This window comes from Fusarium redolens (assembly GCF_020744475.1).
Source record: "Fusarium redolens strain MPI-CAGE-AT-0023 chromosome Unknown BKA55scaffold_13, whole genome shotgun sequence".
Classification (NCBI taxonomy): Eukaryota; Fungi; Ascomycota; class Sordariomycetes; order Hypocreales; family Nectriaceae; genus Fusarium; species Fusarium redolens.
The window spans coordinates 786,960-810,814 of NW_025763676.1; the positions used below are offsets into that span (position 1 = coordinate 786,960).

The window sequence follows — 23,855 nt, forward strand, 5'->3', positions numbered from 1 at the left end:
CGACCAGACTGGTCCTTTTATACTCAGAACATCGCACAAAATCAAATACTGACCTGTTCAACTTCCGACCTCAACTGATTCAGTCTCAAGGTCCTCTAATCTCCCTCGGGAAGCCCACGGGAACTAGCAGGGGTTCCTAGTCGGCAGTTGGTCGAGAACCTCGGAGCAACGCGTCCATGAAACCGCCAGCAATGAACAAAAAACACCCCGGTTTCATCTAGATCGTGATGAGCGTGCGTCAGGAAGAAACAGTAATTCGGCCATTGTTTCGGTATCACACGGGGAACCATCCCAGCCTTGCAAGGGGGACCCTGGCCACTTTGTTTCAATCAGGCTACTTAGCCGCCCACGGCACCGTTGTAGTACGATAGATTGTGTTTAGAGTTTCGTATTGGAGTGACGAGCTGTGTAAAGACTGGTGGAAAGTAACTAGGTATACAACTTCCGCCATGATCTTTAAAGACTAATGGGGCGGCATGTAACATAAAATCGTAACCGAATAGGCAGTTCGGTGCTTCCTTCGTTTATCGGGATCCCCGATAATAACCTATTTGAACTTTAGAGTTCTATCGCGGTCAGCTCGTTAATGGTCTTGCACCTTTATGGACGATCTCCCGAAGGATCAGCACTTACCTGAGCAAATTCCATATGGACCTTAGCAATGAGAAAAATGGTACCAAAACCATGCATATCGTGCATCCATAATCCGTAGGATGTCACTAATCCATTCAGCTGAACTTGTCGTCCCGACAAAAATTCAAAATAGCCTTGTTCATCTCCTAGTCGGCTGATAGTGAGTAGGTTCTCAGTCCTGGGGCCTACCCTAACCGACAGGCAGCTCCATCTGCTCACAGGGCAGAGGAGATCTCCACGAGTAGACGAGACCGGAAGGTCTTGTAGGGCCGATAGAGGATCTGCTTCATGCCGATGGATAGCTCGGAAGACATGGCATCCTCCGGCTTCTTCAGATCAAGTGGAAACTCGAACTTGCTGACGAAAGCAACCGAGAACTCAGCGGTATAAAAATACATGAAATCCTCGTTCTTGTCGTCAGTGAACGCAGCACAGGTCTACACTAGTGTCAACAAGCGTCCTAGGCGAGTCACGTAAGCAGCAGGGGTAAGTTTACCTTGAAGATATGACCCTCGGCGAAGGGATACTTAGGAGAGGTTTTATCCTCTGCCTGAGACTGAGCAAGCCCGAGAAGAACACTCAGGATGTAGGGGTCACGCCACTGATCCTGGGGCTCAATCTTCTTGAGTTGCAGTTCTCGGAACCGCTTAGCGGCAGGGTCATGACGAAGCCGGCTGGGAAGGGGAAAAAGTCCTCTACGGAGATCATTGATCAAGCCCTTCTGGATGAACGCGAAGCTCCCAGCGTAACTGTCCTTGTGAACAATTTCACGTTGGTTGAAGATCACGCCCTGAAGCGGAAGCGGCTTCTCGTCGCCGAAGCAGAAGTATCCGCGAGGACTAGGATCTCAAAGTTAGGATTTCAAGCATGGACACGTTAGTATTTGGAGTCTTACCGGAGGAGCTTAAGAGGTCCGTTGTCACAGATCAAAATCTTGAGGCTTTTGCTCTTCATCGAGGTTTGCGCAAGCTGTCTGACAATTCGATAGTCAGACACCATAGGCTTCTGAGTCTCAGATGGCTGAGCTGCGCCGTCTTCATGATTTTCAGCGATCTCATCGGTGTCGATTTCAGTGAAGGAAGCATTCAGCAGCTCAAGGTGAACCTCAGACCACTCGAGAGGATGAACCCAGACACGAACTCGAGGGTTCTGGATGATAAGATCCCGAACACACTCGGGCTTGGACAGAGACATGACGATAGGAATACAGTGAAGTGAAATGAATTAAAATGAATGTGATGCGGAAGAATTATGCTTGTTGAGATTCCGCGTTTGGGTTGACTAGTGAGGGGGAATCTCAGTGCTGACTTGTGATCGAGAAGTGTGGGATTATTTTTGACCTATGACCGTTTCACCTATTTTCCCTTGGCACGTGAGCCCCAGCACAAGGCATCCGCTCAGCAACGCAAATATCGAATACGTTTTCCAAATTTCCAAGTTGACCCCTGAGGGGAACTCGAATTACAGGGCACAAAAAATTCACTTGGCATTTTCTTCAAAGTCTCCATGAAATCAAAGCCAAGTCCCAATGCTGTACCAACGCTAAATATCACAAGAATACCAACTACACACCTCCTCGATTGTCTTTGACCCATTGGTAACTCCGACTTTCGTATATCATCTCTTTCATACAGTTGATAAAGAACACTTGTAAAATTCTTTCAAATCGTCCACTCTCCATTTTGTACTCCATCCACTTTCTCTCTCGATCCGGTCCAACATTTCCAAGATTGCTTTATGCTCACTTGGATGGCTCATGCATCTTCCAGCAATCCATAACGGTTGCACACTATTCGTCCATGCACCGTGATGCTCATTCGACATGCTTATGCCACATACTTGTCTTGCATGCCAAAGGATGCTTCTTGGTCTGGAAGCATGACCCAGTCGTACTGTTGATGGTTGGTTCTGCAGCATAAGAATCGATGCTGCGTGATGCATTTGATTTCCTGACATCGCAGCAGGGTTCGAGTACAAGATTGTTGGAAATGGCGAGGACTCGCTCGAGGGGATCGTCATGATGGGATGCAATGGAGCTGGACGCTCTTGGTACCATTCACAGATATACTTCCACAACTTGAGCCATCGAGTCCGAAACTTGGCTTCATCGCGGTTAGGATCAGTGGGGGAGGCAGCTAACAGATCAAGGACCTGCGCAGTGAGGTACACAGCATAGTTAGCCCAGTCCTCAAATGTTGGAGCATTCTTAAAGAGCTCGACATCGTTTTCGATCGATAACGTCTTAGACGCCCAGTGACAGATAGGGATGAGCGTCTTGACAGATGATATGAGACCGCCGCAGATATCCATACGCGCAAAGCACCAGAACAGGGCTTGTTCTGTCCCTCCTACAAATCCATTGATGCCAACAGCTTCCATGAGACTCGCACAACCATCAAGATGTCGCTGCCATGCTTTTGGCGAACAGCTCAGCATCTCCAACACGCAAAGGATAACACATGTGGCAATGACAGCTGTTCCGCGTGTTGGCAAATGAGGGAGGAGCATATGAATAGCTTCTTGGTAGAGGGTAAGGCTACGATTCGTCGGTAGTGTATGTTTAAGTTCGAGTTGCCGTGCTGAGAGGGCCAGCATTGAGTATCGTAAATGGTCATTGTCTTTACTCATTGTCGGGATAATCTGCTGGAAATGGCGGTCTCGGTCGAACTTGTCAAGCCAGGGGGCAATTTCGTCAAAATAGTTCTTCCATAGCGAGCACTCCTCTTGCTGGGAGAGCAGCGGTGCCTGCGAGGGCTGGAATTCTTGTATTGGGATCGTGACCTCAGCCTCTTCCGATGATACAACCCCTGAAGCGCTTTCAACCTCTATATGCGGCGTTGTAGATCTTGTCGGCGCAGTTGACCGCGTCTCCTGTATGAGATGATTACGAAGTGTCGAGTGCAATTCGTGGTATGCAGAGCCTGGTAAAAAGATACCGTCTTCGGAGATGCCTTCAGGGGTAAATGCTTGCATCTGGTCGATGTACGGATAGTCTGCTATCATGTCAATTGGGACCGCCTCCATGGATACCTGTAAAGCAGGATCAATGTCGACCGAGGAATGAGATTGACCGTTTTGACTGAAGTAAAGTAGGTCGGCCACTGCGTTTTCGGTTTGGCGCTGTGACGTGGGTGATGAGATATCGACGACCGGGGGTCGTTGTATAGAGACATAGCCACTTGGCGTATTGTCTACGCCGCGAGGTCTTCCACCGACGATGAGATTTGAGCGGTCTAGATGAGTGTTAGTTCAACACACGACCCCTGAAGCAGATCAAGTTCATACCAGAAGTGCTCGTCCGTGCACGATCATCACTAGTCTCATTGTCATCCTCCTCTGTCTCAGCACCATTATAATCACGAATGACCTCATCCGTCACATCCAGAATCTCAAACTCCCTCGGCTGCCTCCTCCTCGCCATCCTCCGCATTGAAGGATGCCGCACATTTAAGCATTGGGCATGCTCAGCTCGAAACGCAATCTTGAGACCCCATTCACAAGACTCATTGCGACGACGACATGTCCCGCAAGCCGGTCGACTCTCATCGCATTTACGCTTCTTCCGCCTGCAATTGAGACACCCGGAGCGAGTCCGCTTATGCTTGGTTGGTTCGGATCGGACTCGGGCCCGGGATGCGGAGGGACGGTCCATAAGTCAATTGTAGCCGAAGTTGGGATTCCGGGTGAGAATTGTGTTATGCCACTTATTGGGAGTACGAGTGGAGATGGAAGTAAGAGTGAGAGTGAAGATGTCCAAAACTCGGAGGGGCAGGGCAATTGTAGACGCCAAAATCTGGGGTCCAGCCTGTCATACCCAAAAAGACTCGTGATCGGCAATTGTTCCAGAAAACGGTTAAAGGGAACTAAAACATTGACACAAACTATTAATTTGCAAGTAATTGATGCTAAAATGAATAAAACAGTAGATCTTTGCTGGTTCCCCGACAAACAAGTCTTCAACTCGAAACATGCCTGAACTGGGATTAGTTTACCTTCGCTTACAATTGCCTTTTGTGCTGACGTTCTTTAGTGGGTGGACAGTGCTCTTCATCCTGGTCTGCCTTAACTCTACTCGGTTAGACAATCATCATCATCAGGATAAAGATGTTCCCCAGGAACTTGTAAGCGAAGAAACACTTCCATCCAATTGCCGACTGTGCCAATCATCTCAATTGGCTCGAGTATCCAGTCCATCGCAAAGGCCTTCGAGAATACTTACAACACCAAGAGCTCCAGGATCAGGAATACCACCCTCTTCATCAAACCTGTCCTGTCCAACATAGCTCGCCCTTCCCAGAGCCGCTACCATCTGCCGTGTATTCTCAGCGCCCTTACGCGCCTCTGCTAGAGCAGCCCTCAGTGAGCCATCCAGGGAATAGTTGTTGACGAAAGGTATAAGTGCGTCCATAAGTGTGCGGTGACCGATGCGCGCAGGGGTGTATCTGCATAGCTCGTCTAAGCCGCTCTGAAGAGCTTGTTGTATGAACTCGGAGACTGTAAGCGATGGAGAGTCGGCGGTCAATTCGAAGAGTCGGTTCGCTACAGCATTGAGGAAAATGGCGTAGATAGCGCCCGACGTGCCGCCCATGCTCCTCTCTGCGGTTGTCGCTGTTCGGCGGAAGACTTGGCCAATGTCGAGGGAAACTGCGTCGTCGTTTTCGAACTCTTTTACGAGACCTGGACGTTGGCAAGATCAGTATTTCTGCATCTCAATCAATGAGCTTTGGTGAGGACGTACCAGTGACTCCATTCAGAAGCGTCTCTCCACAATCTCCATCGCCCGCAAGTGTGTCGTATTCTGTAATCTTGGGCTCATCCCTCACTGTTGTACGTGCCACTGATTCAATGAGAACCTTGACAAGCGACGTCGGAACTGCCAATTGATCAGTTTTTATGTTGGCAGACGGCTTCATCTTCGACTCACCTTTGACTCCCGTCTCCCTACCATTGGCCTTCGCAGCAGGGACCATCGTCTCACGCTTTGATACAGACTCTGTATCTGTCGCCCATCCGTGAATTGAACGTGGCCAGACAGGTGCGGTAGTGGGAGCATCAAGCAGTTCTGTCAATTCATCGTCGAGTGACAGCAGAGTGACAGAAAAGCCAGGTCCATCGAGCGATGTAACAAAGGTGCCAATAAGACTCCTTTCGACATGAATGCTTTGTTCGACCAATTGCTTTACCACCTCATCTGCAACAACACCGATCTCCAAGACACTTAAGCCGCCTAGGTTATTGACCATCAAGGCTACACGCTGCCCCCTTTCTGGTTGCCACATGTTGCTCTTGGGAGTGAACATCATGCTCAATGCCTTCTCAACTGTAACCTCGAGGCTTGTGATCTCTTCGCGCTTGACTCCTGGTTCGTTGTGTATTCCCATGCCGAATTCGACTTGGTCGTGGGAAAGGGCTTCTTGAATCGTTCGGCCAGGGACGCTACATCGATCGAGACTCGCTGCGACGGTGGCCATTTGCGAGGCGGCTTTTCTTGCCGTGGAAGCGACCTGCTCGAGAGAGGCTCTGTGTAAATGAAGTAAGCTTTGGCTCATTCAGCATGGTAGATTGGGCATACCCTTGAGCTGCCTTTGCGCCAGCGATCTTATGGCAGAAGACTGTTCCTGCGAGACCACGCTGACCAACAAGTGTGTTTCCCTCAACGGAAACATCATCTCCAACAATGACCATCTCAACTTTTTGCCCGTCTGCCTTTGCCTTCTCTGCTGCGAGCCCGAAGTTCAGCTTGTCGCCCGTGTAATTCTTGACGATCATCAGCGATCTACTCTGGTTAGCCAGACACTCGACTTCCATGGGGCACGGTCGTACCCTTTTGATGACTTGACAGTCTGCAGGCCTGTGAGGATCTGCGAAGCGGACGGGGAGGCAAAGATCTCGCCAGCGACCACAACGTCTAATGCTCCCTCGCCGATGTATCCTGCGTGCGCGGGTTCGTGGCCGGAGCCGCCGCCGGAGATAAGGATGACTTTGTCATTGCTTTGGTCCGTTCGTCGGTAAAGAACTAAAGGGGCAGTCAGTTTATGCTTGAGTGCTGTTGTAGGTCCTGGCCTCACCTTTCTCCGATGCAATGAGACTCAACGAAGAGTCGTGAAGGATGCAACTCCTGAGGCTTCGCTCGACCGAGTTGGCGACGCCATTTATAAAGCTCTTCCCTGAGGTTTCTTGTCAACAACTGACTTGTCTTGTTTCCACAAGCGCATACCTAGAGTCATGGTTGTTGAGGAGTGTTTGTCTTGCGTTTATCGTGTCGATACCTCACAAAGCGCCAACACTGGTTGAAGCAAAGGGAATCGTTTTCCAATGCTTCATCTTTGATACCACATGACATCTTTATCTTATGGTTCCCTACGAGGCGTTCCCAGATTCCTAATCCGACCATGATCCTTATTCTTTTCGCGATAGTGTCAGCACAACACCAAACGGCCATTTGAGTATATCTCACAAAGGGTCGGATGAGGGAAGTATACGCACCCCTGATCATTATACAATCCGTGAGGTGCAGGGCATCTGTATGCGAATTAGTGTCGTCTAAAGAAAATTCCATCGTCCATTTTGGGGTGTTGCAGTGAGGAGTGGAGATGGGCAGGGGAACTCCAAATTTGCGGCCGATCTTGGTAGGTCTAAGCGGACCCAAATTACTTCAACATCGAGACCATGCTCTTTCTTTGATCAATTAAGTAATTTCGAGAGTTGGTATGGCCTGCTTTCTTTGGCATTTTCAGTTTTGTCCTTCTGCAGTTGCACAAACAAATTGACTATTGTTTGTGGTTGCATGAAGAGGACACCCCTAATAAGGGACCTACGCTTAAGCATACTACAGCTATCCCACCTAAGAATATCACCAGCCTTCCACTGAAACATCAATTGCATGCACAGGTATTTTCGCTAAACCATCCATCTTCATCAACACCCCAATTCATCATTATCGTATCATTCCATCGGCTACAATTCACCTTTTTCGCAAAAACTGGGCAACTTGAAAACCCCATCCCTGAATTCGGTTGCCTAAATGCCCCCATATTCTCTCCAGCGCTTGCAAATGCCTCACCTCTCTCAAAACCGGAACCGTTCGTCTAACCCACAAAACCCCCAGATGATCCAATGTTACGGTACAGTGGACTCCCCACGGGGAACTGGCGCCATGTCACGGCCTTGGAACGAACCTTGTTTTGCGCGAGTCAACAATTGATCTAATTTTCTCGTCGCCGAATTATCACTTCAGAGCAGTATATATTGATATGGAGTCGCCCCATCTTTTACTGTTGGTGTTGTGACTGATAGCATCAACATTGGTTGTTGAATAGCTTCACTTCTGTTCTTTTCACTTCTCATCAATTCTTCATCATGACGATCCTTGTTGGAAGACCCTTGGACTGGGCCATCACGGCTACAGCTGGTTCTGGCTTCCTCCTCTTCGGTTATGATCAGGGTGTTATGTCAGGCCTGTTGACAGGTACTGCATTCACCAACACCTTTCCCGAGATCGACACTACAGATGGAGGCAATGGCAGCTCCTCTCTTCAAGGAACCGTGGTCGCCATCTACGAGATCGGTTGCTTCTTCGGCGCCATCTTCTGCCTCATCTTTGGCGAGTACTTTGGTCGTCGCAAGTGTATCATGATGGGCTGTGTTGTTCTCAGCATCGGAGCCGCTCTTCAAGCATCAGCTTTTGGAATCCCCCAGATGATCGTTGGCCGAATTGTAGCTGGTCTTGGAAATGGCATGAACACCAGTACCATTCGTAAGTTGCCCCTGACTCTATCACAGATCTCAAGTAACAGTCTTCAGCTGTCTGGCACTCTGAACTCATGAAAGCCAGCAACCGTGGCAAGGGTCTCGCCATTGAACTCGCAATCAACATCTTTGGCGTCATGCTTTCATACTGGGTCGACTACGGCATGTCCTACGTCAGCAGCGACGCCCAGTTCCGATTCCCCCTTGCTTTCCAGATCTTCTTCGCCATCTTGACCTTCATCGGAATTGTTCTTCTTCCCGAGTCTCCCCGTTGGCTCATCAACCATGATCTCCACGACGAGGCTCGAGAGGTTCTTTGGGCTGTGCGCCGAGATGCCAAGTCTATCTCCAAGGAAGACGAGACTGTTAGCCGTGCTATTGCTGAGATTCAGCATGCTATCAATGAGGAGCGAGAGGCGGCGCAGACGAGCAGCTTCAAGGCTATGTGGAAGAATGGAGAGCAGAAGTTCCTGTACCGAACAATGCTCGGTATTGGTGGACAGTTTATGCAACAGGTAAGATACCATCGCATCGTCTTCTCGACCAGCTTTGGCTAACATGCTCTTCTGACAGCTTTCTGGTATCAACCTCATCACATATGTAAGTCCACTGAACAGAAGTGTCAATCCCGAACTTCAAGCGACTAACACCAAGTCATAGTATGCCCCCGTCATCTTCCAAGAATCAGTCGGAATTTCCCATAACCTGAGTCTCCTACTCGCTGGCTTCAATGGTGTCGCATACTTTTTCTCTTCACTGATCCCCATCTGGATCATTGATCGCCTCGGTCGCCGCAAGTTGATGATGTTTGCTGCGGCTGGTCAAGCAGTCTGCATGGCTGTCTTGGCTGGAACGGTGTCTACTGGGCAGCCTGGACCTGGTATTGTCGCCATTGTCATGCTCTTCTTGTTCAGTAAGTCAGCCCCTGAAAGAGAGACAGACCCAGCTAACGCAATGGTAGACTTCTTCTTTGCTGTCGGATTACTCGCCATCCCCTGGCTCTGTAAGTAAACCCACCTTAATACCTCCAGGACCAGTCCAACTAACAAAGTAAAGTGCCCGCTGAATACGCTCCCCTGGCCATCCGAACCCGCGCCGCCGCCCTCGCAACAGCCTCCAACTGGATCTTCACCTTCCTCGTCGTCGAGATCACTCCCGTGTCCATCTCAAGCATTGGCTGGAAGACATACATCTACTTCTGCATATTCAACGCCTTCTTCGTTCCCCTCATCTACTTCTTCTACCCCGAGACCCGACTGTTGTCTCTCGAGCAGATCGACAAGCTCTTCACTGGTCCAAAGGTCTTGCTTCATTGGGACCACAGCATGGGTGTGCCTGGAGAGGCTTCTGAGAAGAGCGCCAGTGGTGAAACTGGTGAGACGGAGAGCAATGAGAAGTTTGAGGCTGAGGTCCATATGCGGGAGTAAAATGACAGAGGAACTGGGTTGTACGGAAGGGGGTGGGTTATACCCCTGCTTAGGTTGATTCATGTCGATATAGCCTCCAATTTATGATCATTTAGTACTGTATTATACACTCGATCGACTCGCCAAAGACCAAAGTCATTATTTACATTGGTGTAAAAGAAGAGGACATCCAGTATAATTACAGTAATGAAAAGCGGTCAAACATATGGCATAAAAAGGCTACTTGGTATCATTCAGCACGCTATTTCCAAGAAAACCAATTGGGTTTCTTCTTCTCGATCTCTTGCTTCTTCTTCCATTCAGTTTCCTCTTGGGCCATCCAAGCCTGCATTCTCATACACTTCTCTTCCATCTGCGCATCTGTCAAGAACCCACGTCCACCGTCTTTGGCGGTATCCTTGTCCTGCGACCCGGAGTATGAACCCTTTGTCACTCCCAATACGTCGCAGAGTCCTTCAGACTTCTCCATAAGCCATGTCCCATGACGGAGACCATCGCGCCAATGTGGAGGCAAGGACTTGTATCCGAGTAATGCTCCTAAAAGAGCACCGGCAAAGCAGGCGTTTGTGTCTGCATCACCGCCTTCCATTGTCAGATCGGTGATGAGCTTCTCGAAGATGGCTAGCTGTGAGCATAATTGTTCCGAAGACTTGAGTTGGCGCAGTGCTAGTCGAAGAAGCAGGATACCAGAGCCAAAGGTCTTATAAACGTATCCGATCTTGTAGCTCTCATCCAACTTGAGGTCAGCGAGGGTTTGAGCTGTCGCATGTTTTCTGAACTCGTCAACATCCAGACGAGGCTCATCTTTCTTATCTGGATCCTGCAATTCCTTCTCGCGAAGCTCTTTGTACCACGTTAGGCCAGTTTCGATCAACTCGTCGACATGTCGCTCTTCGTAGATCTCACCGAGGACAAGTCCACGAACAAGAGCTGTGCCAATGGCGCAAGAGACCACACATCTTGGGTCGACGTGCGTGACGACAGAGAAGTCGGCCGCGACCTGAAAGGCCTCCTCAACAGACTTGTTAAGGCACATGAGCCCCAGCGGATGTGTTCTCATCAGACTTCCATTGGGCGCAGCATTGTACTTCCCCGTCACCCAGAACTTACGCGCTGTGCCCTCAGGATCATCGAGGTAGGATTTACTGCGCACAATTCCACCGACTGTACGTCCAAGACCAAGAGGCAGGGTGTCCAGCGCTCTTAGCCCCATACGCACCCAAACTGACAGTCTTGACGCAAAGTCTTGTGGGTCAACCTTCTTCCCATCATTATGGAGGAATGAAAGCAGTATCAGAACAGCATGGTCTGTGTCATCAGTCCATTCTCCAGTACGATGGAAGTTTCTGTGATGGTCGCGTCGAAAAGGTGTCGCTTTTTCAGCAGGGAGTAACGTGAATTTGCGGTCGGGATATGCTTTTGCTGAGATGTCGGCGGACAGAAACTCTGTGTACAAGCCAATTGCGTCTCCAAGCGCTGAACCGAAAATGGTACCGATGATACGGTCTTGGAGGTGCAAAGGCCCCAATGCCTTGTGTGCATTTTCTGAGAGGGTTATAGAAGTCATTGCGATTGATTGTGATGTTGTTGATTGAATGGCAAGAAAATTGGGTAGTTGTCTTGTTTTATACTGCTTTCAGCTGAGGCAGCCAAATTAATGAAACAACCTCGCAAGGCATCCGCGACTAACCCCAGAGGCTGAATTAGCGCCATGGTTTTGGTGGTGGCAGTGTGGACGCCATACACTGAGGTCAGCTGGCTTTTTGAATAGCTCAATGAGGTAAACAACTTTGTCTCTTTTCATGCGGCCTTAATTGAGCTCCAAGATGGCTTTCGGCGTTCGTTAATAACGGTCTCGGTCCTGAGTGTAGTGGAATGGGCGGTCAATCGGTCAACACGGCAGACTGTTATACGTTTCTGGGACATGCCACAATCGAATCATAAAGTTTCTCATATTATATAAACGCCCTAATCAATCATGCAGATGCGCAATGTCCTCCATCGACCCTCAGATCCGTACCGTGAACAAATGAAGCACCCTCGGACAGCAGGAATACAGCGGGAGCCTTGAAGTCTTCAGGAGCACCCAGGCGGCCCAGCAAAGCACCCGCCATCCATGTCTTCTCAACCTCGGGGTTCTCTTGAAGCAATTGATCCGTCATAGCAGTTCTGATGTATCCAGGAGACAGTGTGTTGACTCTAATACCGTACTGACCCCATTCTTGAGCGACCGATCGGCACATTTGTTGAACAGCAGCCTTGCTGGAGTTGTAAGCTGTGCAGGAGAGGCCCTGTCCCTTGTTAGCTTTCTGGGTCTACTTGGTAATGCTATAATGACTTACTCGGTTGGCAATGTTGCCTGACATGCTTCCAATGATGACGATGCTTCCAGGGCTGTTCTTCTCTCGTAGGACGCGTGCAGCATACTTGCAAGTGTTGAAAACACCAGTCACATTGACTCGCAGAATACGGTCAAAGTCGGCAGCTGGGTAGTCCAGCGCAGCAATCTGTTGCTGAATGCCCGCACAAGCAATTGTTCCCCAGAAAGGCGCACCAGACTGGTCAGCCTCAGCAGCGATCTCTTCCATCGCTGTCTCAACAGACTGCTCTTCTGTCACGTCGCATTTTCGGTACGAGACAGAAGCCTTGTTGGCTGTGGCGATCTTGTTGAGCTGTGCCCACTCGGCCGGTGATGGCTCCTCGAGAATGTCGAGGCAGGCTACACTACCGCCGGCTTCGACAACGGCAATAGCAAGTGTGATACCCAGGCCGCGAGCTCCGCCTGTGATGGCGACGGTCTTGTTCTCGAGGGAAAAGAGCTTGAACGCTGATGCTTTTGAAGCGGGTGTTTCTCTGGTCTCGGGCACATGGGCCGGGAGCTCAATGTCGGACACGATAGCTGGAGCCATTGTGAAGTTGTATGGGTATAAACGAGGTCGTCAAACAATGTTCGGTGAAGAAAAGAATCGAAGCTGCCGGGAGAGAAAGGTTTTGGAGACGCAGGCTCGTCAGGATATACCATCAACGGATATCCATTTCTGGAGGCACCGAAGATATGTTGGGTCAAGCATTACCGTCATAGCATCCAAGTGGAAGGTCTATGCGAAGAATGATGTGTCTCAAATTAAGTTTCGGGACAGATACTCGATGATCTTGACGAGGTAATTGTAGCCGGAGGTTGTCGCATCTCAATAAGACAGTCGTGGTTTTCGGCAAGATCCAGTATTTCCAGGCTGAAAGAGGAGGGACAAAAAGAGCTGATCGGTGTTTGGCAAGACACAAATACTGAGGCGTCTCCACCACGTACTAGCCCCTGAACTGCCCGTTTGTTTTCTGCTGGCCTTCGGTTCCACAAACAAGTCCGGCTATTACTTTCACCTAGCAGTCTCTGTCACGAATGCAGACACTCAGAGTTGTACGACATTTATTACAGAGATACACTAGCCTCCCCTGCCTCCTTAGTATTTCAATCCTGTTACCTTTTCTCCACATGATCATGGTGTGTCAATACCCCAATCCTCAAGTCAATGGCAGTTCTAAGCGCAATCTCGACCCTAACTACAACAGGCAAAGCCGTGATCTGGTGCCTCCAACTTCCTGATACAGAAGCCGATCCTCACTCAACCCAATAACATCAAACTCATCAAGAACCCCACGTTAAATGGCAAACGCACATATCCCCACGGCGCTTTCCCCTACCCTGTTGGGGTAATCCGGTACGCCATGGCCACAACGAACATCATCCTCGTTATGAGAAAGATCACGCGCAAAGGATGCTTTTTCGAAATGCCTATAACTCAAGAGGCACTGTCGATGTTTCTCAACTGTACTCATCATCTTCTCGTCTTGTAAGAGCATCACAGAGTCCAGTCCAAGATGGCACCCATCGCAATCACCCCAGAGACACAGGAGGAGCCTGTAGCTCTTTCCAACGTTGTCAAGTTGATCAAGAACGATGATGCAGAGACAATTGATCTTGCCTTGCGACAGTTTCGCTGCTTGATCGCTGATCTTTGCGAGCAGTTCAAGGGTGGCCACCCTGGGTAAGGTTTACACGCATCAAAAGAAAGAGAATGGCATTTACTGACTGACTTATAGAGGTGCCATGGGAATGGCGGCCATTGGCCTCGCCCTTTGGAAGTATGTGATGCAGTACTCTCCCAACGACCCTGACTATTTCAACCGCGATCGTTTCGTCCTCTCCAACGGCCACACATGTCTTTTCCAGTACACGTTCCTCCATCTCACAGGCTACAAGGCCATGACCTTTGAGCACCTCAAGTCTTACCACTCATCCAACTACGACTCATTGGCGCCCGGTCATCCCGAGATTGAGCATGAGGGTATCGAAGTAACGACCGGTCCCCTTGGACAAGGTATCGCCAATGCTGTCGGTCTCGCCATGGCTACCAAGAACCTTGCGGCAACTTACAACAAGCCCAACTACGAGCTCATCAACAACATGACCTACTGCATGATCGGCGATGCTTGTCTGCAGGAGGGTGTCGCCCTTGAGGCTATTCAACTGGCTGGCCATTGGAAGCTCAACAACCTTGTCGTCATGTACGATAACAACCAGATTACATGCGACGGTAGTGTTGATCTCTGCAACACCGAGGACGTCAACGCCAAGATGCGCGCTTGTGGTTGGGACGTTATCGAGGTCGAAGACGGCTGCTTTGATGTCGAGGGTATCGTCAAGGCCCTCCTTAAAGCCAAGGCCAGTACCGATAAGCCTACGTTCATCAACATTCACACTATCATTGGAGTCGGTAGCAAGGTTGCCGGCGATGCTAAAGCCCACGGTGCTGCTTTCAGCCCTGATGGTGTCAAGGCCGTCAAGGAGCGTTTTGGTATGGACCCCGAGAAGCACTACGTCGTCTCTGATGAGGTATACAGCTTCTTCCGCGACCGCAAGACTCGTGGTGACCGCCTCGTCGAGGATTGGAAGAGCCTTGTTGACGCCTATAGCAAGGAGTACCCTGGGCTCCATGATGAGTTCATGAAGCGCGTTGAAGGCCGCTTTACTGATGACTGGCGAAGCATCATCCCTGATAAGGAGTCATTCCCTACAGCTCCTACACCTTCACGAAAGTCTGCCGGTATCATCTGTAACCCTCTGGCTGCAAAACTCAAGAACTTCATGGTCGGCACAGCTGATCTATCACCTTCTGTCAACATGATTTGGAAGGATAAGGTTGACTTCCAGCATGTAAGTGCCCCTTTGATACTAAAAGTAGCCTGTCACTAAAACAGCAACAGCCCGACCTGAAGACCACCTGCGGCATCAATGGCAACTACTCCGGCCGGTACATCCATTGGGGTATCCGCGAACATGCGATGGCTTCCATCTCCAACGGTCTCGCCGCTTACTGCAAGGGCACCATCCTCCCTGTCACCTCAAGCTTCTTCATGTTCTACATCTACGCCGCTCCCGGTGTCCGCATGGGCGCTCTCCAGAACCTCCAGGCCATCCACATCGCCACCCACGACTCGATCGGTACTGGCGAAGACGGCCCAACCCACCAGCCAATCGCTCTCCCTGCTCTGTATCGCTCCATGCCCAATCTCCTCTACATCCGACCCTGCGACACTGAAGAGACTGCCGGTGCCTTCATTACCGCCCTCGAGGCCAAGGATACTCCCTCTATTATCTCCCTCTCCCGTCAGAACCTCGAGCAATACCCCCAGTACTCCAGCCGTGAAGGTGTTCAGAAGGGTGCTTATGTCTTCATCGAGGAGGAGAACGCCGACGTTACTCTTATCGGCGTTGGCGCCGAAATGGTCTTCGCCGTGAAGACCCGCGACGTCCTCAAGGAGAAGTTCGGCATCAAGGCCCGCGTGGTCTCGTTCCCTTGCCAGCGTCTCTTCAACTCCCAATCACTTGAGTACAAGCGCCAAGTCCTTCAATACCGCTCCAACACCCCTCGAGTTGTCATCGAGGCCTATGCTGTCAACGGCTGGGAACGATACGCTGATGCTGGCTACTCAATGGCCACCTTCGGCAAGTCACTACCTGGGAAGGACGCCTACAAATACTTTGGCTTTGATGAGAATGTCATTGCCCCTGAGGTGGCCAAGCTTGTCGACGAGGTCAAGGCGGAAGGGATCGAGAGCCTACGCGGGGAGTTTAGGGATCTCAACAACGTGACACACGAGCACTAATGATGATGGTTCAAAAAGGGTAAAGGATTACGGCATGTGACTTGGAGTTTATGTTAGTTTGTTGATGATACGATGATGGTCTTTTTGCATAATAAAAAAATTTTGTTCTATATTCGCCAGCTCTTGATGCATGATTCCAAATGCTTCCTATCTTGTGTTCCTTTCTTTGGCAACAGATCCTCTTTATCTTTGCGCCAGCATATTCCATGCTCCATTTTTCCAAACTCCATGCTGATTGCTCGCTTTGTCTTAATATAGTGGTATCATCCGTAAAAGCAAAACCCAAAAGACAACAAAAGACTTTCTTCCCGTGATCCCCATGCCCGTCGGCTTCAAAAGCAAAATATCTGCACCCACTCCGTCACTTGCAGCGACAGAAAAGCCGTAGCCTATCTTGATCTCCCTGATTCATCGCCGTCCTTGTGGGCGAATGATGGAGTCCGAAGGTGGCAAAGCCTGAACACCCTCCAGCACAAGCTCAGTCAGAGAGCCCAACACTCCACGGTTGATGATACGAGGCATGTTAGGCCATCGCTCTTGAGCCCAAATTGCGACATCATTCCCAGCACGCAAAGCCCCTTCAGCCAGATGGCCTCCAGCTTGGGTTGTGGTCACCATGGCATCGTGGGCACGCTGAGCAGTATATATAAGCCCGCCGGTAAGGTTGTCGTATGACCTAGCGAGGTTGTTCTGCGCAATCTGGGCGGTAGCAGCAAGAACTCCTTGCGGGATATCTGTGCCAGAAGGGTTCTGGATAAGGCTAGAAGTGCTATTCATGAGTAAGCTTTGTAGTTTCTTAAGCAAGGGCGGCTCTGAGAAATAAGAGCCAAAAGGGATTACAAGATCATACCTCTGACCAGATTCCTCTTCAGTCTCGTTTAACATGGCAGCGCTAAAATACCCAACCATTCCATCGTCGTCAAACCGAAGTTCCTCCGGAAATGCTTCCTCGTCAGAGAGCTCCTCAGGGGCGAGTTCGTTCATGGAACGATCTCGGTGCATTGCCCCTCTAACGAGCGGTCCGTCCAGCATCTCATACCCTTCTTCACGCTCTCCCTGATCAGAGTTCTCATCATCAAGAGGGATGTCCTCCAGGTCCTCAGGAGCGTGACTGGGCCCATTTTCGGCTGCGCCAGGCTCCTCTAAACGTTCCTGGGCTCGATGTCGAGTCCAATAATTATTAACCTGAGGAGTATTGTCAGGCGCAGAGTCCGAAGACAGGTCAGTGCTGGACGCGTAAGGACTGTCCATTTTGTTTATCCGGTTCTTTTGCGATAAGTGACTGCTTATCTAGGGAAATGTTTGCCAAATACCTTTTAAAGACACTTTAGTCCAAGAGTGATGGGGGATTGGGGATGGTGAAGGTGTGTGATGAGTTTGTGGGTGTGTAATATGAAGTTTGTTTGTGGTGAAAGGGAAACAATAGAAGCGTGCAGGAGAATTAGCAGGTTTACGTTTGGACGAAAGTCGTGAGTGCGTCTGGACTGTGAGTCCAGGTGAGGGTCAGGTGAGGGTGGGTGGAAGCGGCAGTGGAAGTGAATCTGTGGGCAAGATATCAGAACTCGATCATTTCACGATGACTCAAACCCCGTGAAATTACTTTTAGCAGCGACATTCATTCGTCTCTCCAACATCTAAGTTAACTAGCTCAAAATCTCTTTCCGTTACGCTTTCTTATTGTGTCGCTTCAAGGCCTCCAGCCTCAGGCTTACGATATCGAGGTCCATCAGTGCCCCTTTTCTCGTAGTCAACGCGCTTACATCAAAACTGCCACCACACAAGAACTGAGCGTACATTTTTCCAATTATTTTCACTCCAGTCCTATCTCGAATTTCTCTTTGTTGCAGATAATCGTCTTTTGGGCCACTGCAACATCACACAACTACTTACCATAGTAAGTTTTGAGATAAGGTTCTAGTCAACGGTAAACTTCCACTCTCTTAATCTACGCCACTGTAAACCTCACAGCGCTTAATTCTCCCACATATCTGGGGTTCTCTTCATTGCTTCTGAATCCGCTGGGTAGCAGTCCGTTGTCAAAGCTACCAAAGAATTCTTTTGGTAAGACGTCTCTTATGAAGGATCTGGGGCGTTGGTTTAGGGCCGTATTCTATTGAACGACTGCTGTTTCTCGGGTGAGCTTCGGTGTTGGTGTTTCTTCGAAACGTGACTTCTTCTAACTTTCGACTCTGATCAAGTTGAAGAGCCAATCAATACTGTTTTTTATTTTAACATCCCTTTGGTCAAGGGTGGCCCTGAGGGAGCAAGAAAACTTCTCATGGTAAATCAAGATGCCAAAAAGATTGGTCTAAAGGTCTGCTAAATCTATATTAATTTGCCCAAGTGTATACTAAACTTATCCCAGTCTTTTTATCATTTAGAATAGAAGTTAGAAGCTTTCTTGCTCCCTTAGGTAAGGTTAGCTAACTTTAGTATTCAGAAGTTTGTAAATTCTCTCAAAGAGACCTCAAAGTTAAAACTGATCCCTTATATCTTAATAAAAGCACCCTGTTCCTTCCTTCCTTCTCACTGTTTTGATTTTCCTCACACTTCCCCATTTCCTTTGGACTTCTTCTTTCTCATCCAAGTCTTTTTATTCCCGCTCATTTTTATCCCTTCTTACACCACAGTATGTATACCTGAATACTCTATTCTATCTTTGTGTCTAACATTCTATCCAGATGGTCGGACCTCGGGGATCTCGAAAGGCCGGTCTTGGTCGCCCCGGGGGAAGTGGTCGCCCCCGAGGAAGCCGTCAGCATCCGGACGCTTGTATTTACTGCGAGGGCCTCACGGCTCCGTATAACAACCTAGTGTTTTTTCGCGCTCACAACTTCTTCGTCTGGACCATGAAAGTAGAGCCCGAAGAGCAGCGATATAGGAGTATTGAGAATCATCTCAAAGAAAGGGTCGACCAGAGTGTGGTCGATCAAACGTATTACCAGGCATGCTTCGATCTACTTGACGCAAAACAGATACCAGTCGACAGCTTGACAGAAGAGGTGCGCAACGCTCTTAGGGAAAACCGCAAAGAAATATATAATACAGCCTGGCCAAAGCTCATGCATACAATGCAAGCTACTTCGGAAAACCAATTGGTTGATCCTAGGGTCGTTCCCACCAACAATCAAGTGTTGGAAATAGCGAGGCAGGTAACAGCCATGATATGGGATCATCTTGAGCACTTCCGAGTCATTCAGTTCCCGTTCATGTGTCGTGGTAGGTATTTTCTCGGATACCCCCCTGGAACCTTTATTTTCCGATACATGAACCCCTTACCACTCACTGAAAGAACGAACACCTCGGACGCCATGAATTTCATATTCGAAGGTCAAGTCCCTCGAAGCTTCTATGAGCACAAGCTACGCCTCGAATCCCTCTGGAAGCCAGCCTCGGATTTATTCATCAGCACGATTCAGCTGTACGTCGGCAGAGGTCACAAAGCCAAATACCCAAGACTAGACTTCGTACGCCAAAGAAAGATGATAGGTCTTGATATGTTCGGACCCATCTTGGCAGATTGGAATTCTTGTTCACTCGAAAGCAGTTTCGTGTTTCCTAGCCAAGACACCAAGAACAGCATTGCGAATCATGCAGTGACCCAAGAGCTTGCGTGGCTTACATTTCAACTCAAAGATGCGCCTGGAATCAACGGAAGTGCTCATTCGCAGGAACTAGAGAACCTTCTCAGAGCTGCCACTGGTCTATCACTGCCAGAACTTGCAGGCTTCTGGGAATCTCAGCTGGAAGTCATGGCCTGGGGGAAGTTTTATGGTGAGAATCGCCAAGATCTCTTTATCTACGAAAATCAGTCTCATGAAATGGTAAGTTTCCAACCTTCCAAGGCTCTTCATTCCAGCGCTACTCGTATCGGGAATCCAATCTGAGCCTGAAGTCAGGCAATGATTTGAGGAACTTCAATCAATCATCTTTTTAGACAAACCTTTAAAGTCTGAGTTGAAGTTGGACTTGGGTTTGGGCTAGACGCGGTCAAATATTAATCCGACCCAAATCAAGCTAACAATTTCCTCGTGCAGGACATCTGGACCCTCTACAGTCTACCAGCCTTCGACAACGACTGTTACAACCCAAGTGTCGAGTATAATTTGCCCCGATTGACAGACTGTCGAGCTGCACTCGAACCGTACGCTCAATTGATTCAGCAAAAAGTTCGTCAGGCCCACGAAATAGCCGAGCAAAGCAGACAAGTCCAAGTACAGTTGAATGCGCCATTCCCTGCACAGAGTTGAGACGAGAAATCGAACCGCCGAACGAGCATTACCGCCAGCTCTTGTCGAAATTTAGTTGGATTACATCATTGTTGCAATACGATTGTCCTGAATATTTATGTCTTGGTCAACAACTTGAGCCCTCCCCGCCTGCTTCGCACCACCAAACCTTACGATGTCTTCAATATTCTCTCTCCGCGGGCTCTTTACCCGCCAGCCTGCTTCTACGACGCAAACGACTCGTCTTTTCTCTACCACAGCAAATATGCTTGCTCGCACACCTCCCAAGGCCGCGCCGAAGAGCCCCAATGCTGGCAAGGTCCCTCCTCGTCGAAAGCACGCAGCCCCGAAATCCGAAAACTTCTACCGCATCCGCACGCTCCGCCAAAATATGTTCTCTCCCGCTCCCCCTCCTCTACGAATGGCCCGTCTTCGATACCTCCGCCACTGGACTATTCACCGCGCTTGGCAGCTATACCGTCGACAGCAGCATCTAGCAACTGAGCAGGAACGCTCTCGCATCTTCAGCGGCATGTACAATGCCTGTGAAGAGCTGCGCAAAACAGTTGGACCCGGAAACAGAGACGAGGGCTACCTGTACCGTGTTGCTATGGAAAAGAAGGGTGTCTGGGGTCTTGACGCAATTCCCATTGAGTATGCGCGTTACCAAACAGACCACCCAGCTAAGAACGCATGGAACCACGACTGGAAGAGGAACAGCGACTAAAGCATGGTTTACAAAAAATGTATTTAGAAAAAAGTGTACTGTATGTATGATAAGGCAGCTGTCGAACGATAGTGGTTAGAAAGCCAATGTTTACGATTCCCATTAAGCCGAGGCAAGAAAACATAGGACGTTTATCCTAAGTGATGAAAATAACTGATCTAGAGGCCTCCTAAGTTCACAATAAATTTTCCTGAGTCTCTTCATCACTTAGGATAGAGATCCTAAGTTTACTTGCCCCCTGAGGCCACTCAATCCTTTCAAAGACGTCGTGAAAGGTAGTTATGTATGAACCACATTAAGTGCAAAGATCATCACTCTCATTAAGTATCAGGTCCGTAAACGACAGCACCAATCTCCCGTCATCTTAATCCATGTCATTGATTCACTCTCATCTTTCCAACGCTCGACAAAGCCAATTCTATGCCGCTGTTCCAATTATTAATACAGAGAGTGAATATGCGTATCTTAACCCGCTCGAACCAAATCATGCAATTGTCCTTCTTTCTGCCCATGCACCCTTGCCCCTCTCCGTTTTTTGTCTCTCCTCAGGATGCCAAGTATATAAAAGATGTTTCTGCAGTTCCGCTCAGATATTAAGAGTGTCAGGTCAGATGTAATGACCAGTAATCGAAACAGGTCCAAAATGTAGTTCCGGATCATAAGGAAAATGGTGAGTAGATGCGTATGGCTGGACGGTAGTCACTTTGTTGTGTCTGAGAAGACTCAATGAGCGAGTCTTTGCATGTTGATTGTCTGTTGAATAACAACGCCAGGAAGGAAACGTGATAAGTGAGGATGTCGGCATGCGGAATAGATAGATAGTAAATATGATCGGGTCGGCCGAAACGCCGAAATGTGATGCTGCCTTTAGCTTCAATTCCGTGATGATGAGTTTTGTGAGTGAGCGAGTGTAAAGTATAAAAAAGGAAGTTGTCCTCCTGGGGCGCCGAGCAATAAATCCTCTATATCCTAAATTGATTCCCTGATGATCCAAAATTCTACACTCGTCTCCAGATGTCTGAAGTGTCTTGATAGTGCGTCCGAGGCGAGCTGGTGTCGATCGTTTAAAGATAGACCTGGGACCAACTACAAGTTGTCCCTGGTATTGTATGTGAGCGTATCCAGGTGGTGTGGATGCTGGTTCGTTCGTAGGCGCATGGCTGACGGTTTACAGTACAACACAGCAACCGCCGCCCTCGCCCTTCTCAAAGGTCAGCAGAGCAGCACGAGTGGCAGCCTCAAACACGTCGTCGACGCCTTCGCCGCTCAAGCTGGAGCATTCTAGATATCGCTTTGCGCCAATTTCCCGAGCGATTGCCTCTCCATCATGTTCAGACACAAAACGCATCGACTTCTTGCGCATTTCTTCGATCGCGACGGGATCCTCTCGAAGATCCTTCTTAAGACCAACGAGAATAATGGGAACACCGGTGCACAGGCGGGTGGCTTCCTCAATCCACTGCAAGAGAAACACGTCAGCTTTCCAGGGTTCATCACTAAGCGCAGAGCGCATGCCGAAGGGGCCGTACCTTGTGCTTAACGTTGTCGAGGGAATCTGGGGTGTCGACGGAAAATCCTATCAGGATGACGTGGGCTTTTGAGTAGGCGAGCGGTCGTAATCGTTCGTAGTCTTCTTGGCCGGCGGTATCCCATAGAGCAAGCTGGACGGACTTGCCGTCTACTCTACAATCTGTCACATAGTTCTCAAAGACTGTGGGGATCTATATACGAGGTCAATATTCGTCGTCGCATAGGGGTTTCGGTCGAGGCTCACATAATGCTATAAGAAGGTTAGCAAGGTTTGATGACGATATGCAGATTTGAAGGACTCACTGTAGGAAAGTAACCTAGCGTAAATACGCTCAGCAAACTGGTCTTGCCGCAGGCACCATCACCGATAATGACCAACTTCCTACGGTACGTCGTTAGTGATCTGATTGATCATCAAATATCTTGAGTATGTCATGATTGGTGAGGCAGGGAGAAGTATTGTTGTAGGCTTGGTGGGAAGCGTGCTTGGGAGCGCGATGAAGTCGTACCTGCGGATAACGTTGGTAGGATTTGCGCTCATGATGATTGAGTTATATGGCCTCGAGGCTGCGTGATGATGACGTTTCGAGACTAATCGTAGTAGGGAATCGGATCCGGAGTCTGCTACGGGCCCCAGATCTGGGTGATGCGTCGGTTAATCGTTGCCGTCGATTGATTATGGGTGGAAGAGCAACGAGCTACAGCGATCAAGAGGGCGTCGTCGCAGTGATAACAACAGGAACAAGCTAAGCTAAGCCGAAAGGGATTGGATAGGCCTGGATTGAGTGATATGAAGGTGATGATGGTTAATTGGAGATTAAAGTCGGTTCGGTCAGAGAAATGTCGTCGAGATCTGGGATAGGACCCCTTATTTTTTTTTGCCAACGGACTTTTTGGTAAGAGGATCGTTGGATGGGTGAGTAAAGTAACAAGGGACGGCCGGACCTGAATGAGCGCGCGGACGTGGAGCGAGGAGGACAGGCCCAAATGGAACCAGCCAGGTCAGGACAAGCCGGGCCAGGTGCAGGCAGTACGTAAATACGGTGCTAGTATACGGTTCAGCCGCCAGGGTGTGTGTGCAGTGCTCTGCTGTATTTGCGTAGTGAGATGAGGGCGTTTTTAATGGTTAAAGTAATTGCTGGGACGAAGCGAGTTCCAGGGAACTGGTTGGATGAACAAGTTCTTCAAAGAATAGAATAGTCGAGAAATAAGAGAGAAGATAAAAGAATGATGTTGAACGGGTTGGGAATACGAGCCGAAGACTGACGGACAGGACTGATGATTGATTGACCGAGATGATAGGACAGTGAAGGACTGTAGTGAGATGGTGCTGTGCTTTTTTTGTCAGACCGGTTTCTTTAGCCTCAGTCTAAAATGGAGCTGAGGCGGATTGGG

The 23,855-nt window shown here is 49.2% G+C and overlaps 10 protein-coding genes across 10 annotated transcripts; 4 read left to right on the plus strand and 6 right to left on the minus strand.

The window, feature by feature from the left end:
* Positions 1–848: 848 nt before the first annotated feature.
* BKA55DRAFT_542250 (uncharacterized protein) lies at positions 849–1,827 on the minus strand (the record flags this gene model as incomplete). The annotated part of the gene is made up of 3 exons (XM_046190467.1): positions 849–1,070; positions 1,130–1,472; positions 1,529–1,827. The coding sequence occupies 3 exons, from the start codon at positions 1,825–1,827 to the stop codon at positions 849–851; spliced, it is 864 nt and encodes a 287-aa protein (XP_046046464.1).
* Positions 1,828–2,374: 547 nt separating this feature from the next.
* On the minus strand, positions 2,375–7,197 carry BKA55DRAFT_649197 (Dak1 domain-containing protein; the record flags this gene model as incomplete). Its single annotated transcript, XM_046197270.1, has 12 exons — positions 7,120–7,197; positions 6,851–7,037; positions 6,702–6,800; positions 6,457–6,649; positions 6,206–6,409; positions 5,558–6,153; positions 5,372–5,506; positions 4,849–5,310; positions 4,636–4,699; positions 3,919–4,199; positions 2,473–3,866; positions 2,375–2,395 (listed from the first exon to the last, which is right to left on the minus strand). Exons 2-12 carry the CDS (start codon positions 6,858–6,860, stop codon positions 2,375–2,377), a joined length of 3,459 nt encoding a protein of 1,152 aa, XP_046046465.1. The 5' UTR covers positions 6,861–7,037; positions 7,120–7,197.
* A 349-nt stretch (positions 7,198–7,546) lies between these two features.
* BKA55DRAFT_620351 (general substrate transporter) lies at positions 7,547–9,904 on the plus strand. Its single transcript, XM_046196760.1, has 6 exons — positions 7,547–8,389; positions 8,437–8,897; positions 8,956–8,982; positions 9,043–9,295; positions 9,344–9,385; positions 9,439–9,904. The coding sequence occupies exons 1-6, from the start codon at positions 7,993–7,995 to the stop codon at positions 9,807–9,809; spliced, it is 1,551 nt and encodes a 516-aa protein (XP_046046466.1). The 5' UTR covers positions 7,547–7,992; the 3' UTR covers positions 9,810–9,904.
* Position 9,905: 1 nt separating this feature from the next.
* Positions 9,906–11,460, minus strand: BKA55DRAFT_576119 (ADP-ribosylglycohydrolase-domain-containing protein). The gene has a single exon (XM_046193456.1). The coding sequence runs from the start codon at positions 11,374–11,376 to the stop codon at positions 10,051–10,053; it is 1,326 nt and encodes a 441-aa protein (XP_046046467.1). The 5' UTR covers positions 11,377–11,460; the 3' UTR covers positions 9,906–10,050.
* A 325-nt stretch (positions 11,461–11,785) lies between these two features.
* BKA55DRAFT_693192 (uncharacterized protein) lies at positions 11,786–12,718 on the minus strand (the record flags this gene model as incomplete). Its single annotated transcript, XM_046199877.1, has 2 exons — positions 11,786–12,100; positions 12,152–12,718. The coding sequence occupies 2 exons, from the start codon at positions 12,716–12,718 to the stop codon at positions 11,786–11,788; spliced, it is 882 nt and encodes a 293-aa protein (XP_046046468.1).
* A 967-nt stretch (positions 12,719–13,685) lies between these two features.
* Positions 13,686–15,974, plus strand: BKA55DRAFT_596331 (Transketolase, thiamine diphosphate binding domain-containing protein; the record flags this gene model as incomplete). The annotated part of the gene is made up of 3 exons (XM_046195928.1): positions 13,686–13,852; positions 13,908–15,021; positions 15,072–15,974. The coding sequence occupies 3 exons, from the start codon at positions 13,686–13,688 to the stop codon at positions 15,972–15,974; spliced, it is 2,184 nt and encodes a 727-aa protein (XP_046046469.1).
* A 408-nt stretch (positions 15,975–16,382) lies between these two features.
* Positions 16,383–17,225, minus strand: BKA55DRAFT_693194 (uncharacterized protein; the record flags this gene model as incomplete). Its single annotated transcript, XM_046199878.1, has 2 exons — positions 16,383–16,743; positions 16,825–17,225. 2 exons carry the CDS (start codon positions 17,223–17,225, stop codon positions 16,383–16,385), a joined length of 762 nt encoding a protein of 253 aa, XP_046046470.1.
* Positions 17,226–18,655: 1,430 nt separating this feature from the next.
* BKA55DRAFT_596333 (uncharacterized protein) lies at positions 18,656–20,224 on the plus strand (the record flags this gene model as incomplete). The annotated part of the gene is made up of 3 exons (XM_046195929.1): positions 18,656–18,728; positions 18,789–19,798; positions 20,012–20,224. The coding sequence occupies 3 exons, from the start codon at positions 18,656–18,658 to the stop codon at positions 20,222–20,224; spliced, it is 1,296 nt and encodes a 431-aa protein (XP_046046471.1).
* On the plus strand, positions 20,037–21,064 carry BKA55DRAFT_576124 (uncharacterized protein). Its single transcript, XM_046193457.1, has one exon. It carries the CDS (start codon positions 20,379–20,381, stop codon positions 20,928–20,930), a length of 552 nt encoding a protein of 183 aa, XP_046046472.1. The 5' UTR covers positions 20,037–20,378; the 3' UTR covers positions 20,931–21,064.
* A 1,034-nt stretch (positions 21,065–22,098) lies between these two features.
* Positions 22,099–23,001, minus strand: BKA55DRAFT_596335 (ras family protein; the record flags this gene model as incomplete). The annotated part of the gene is made up of 4 exons (XM_046195930.1): positions 22,099–22,389; positions 22,460–22,651; positions 22,764–22,863; positions 22,970–23,001. The coding sequence occupies 4 exons, from the start codon at positions 22,999–23,001 to the stop codon at positions 22,099–22,101; spliced, it is 615 nt and encodes a 204-aa protein (XP_046046473.1).
* Positions 23,002–23,855: the final 854 nt, after the last annotated feature.

Excerpts from the sequence above, each read along its gene's own strand:
- BKA55DRAFT_620351 (XM_046196760.1), top strand. The coding sequence starts at position 7,993 with ATGACGATCCTTGTTGGAAGACCCTTGGACTGGGCCATCACGGCTACA. Across the intron at positions 9,296-9,343 it reads TGTCATGCTCTTCTTGTTCA|ACTTCTTCTTTGCTGTCGGA; the intron begins GTAAGTCAGCCC and ends ACGCAATGGTAG. Across the intron at positions 9,386-9,438 it reads ACTCGCCATCCCCTGGCTCT|TGCCCGCTGAATACGCTCCC; the intron begins GTAAGTAAACCC and ends AACAAAGTAAAG.
- BKA55DRAFT_576124 (XM_046193457.1), top strand. The coding sequence starts at position 20,379 with ATGTCTTCAATATTCTCTCTCCGCGGGCTCTTTACCCGCCAGCCTGCT.
- BKA55DRAFT_576119 (XM_046193456.1), bottom strand. The coding sequence starts at position 11,376 with ATGACTTCTATAACCCTCTCAGAAAATGCACACAAGGCATTGGGGCCT.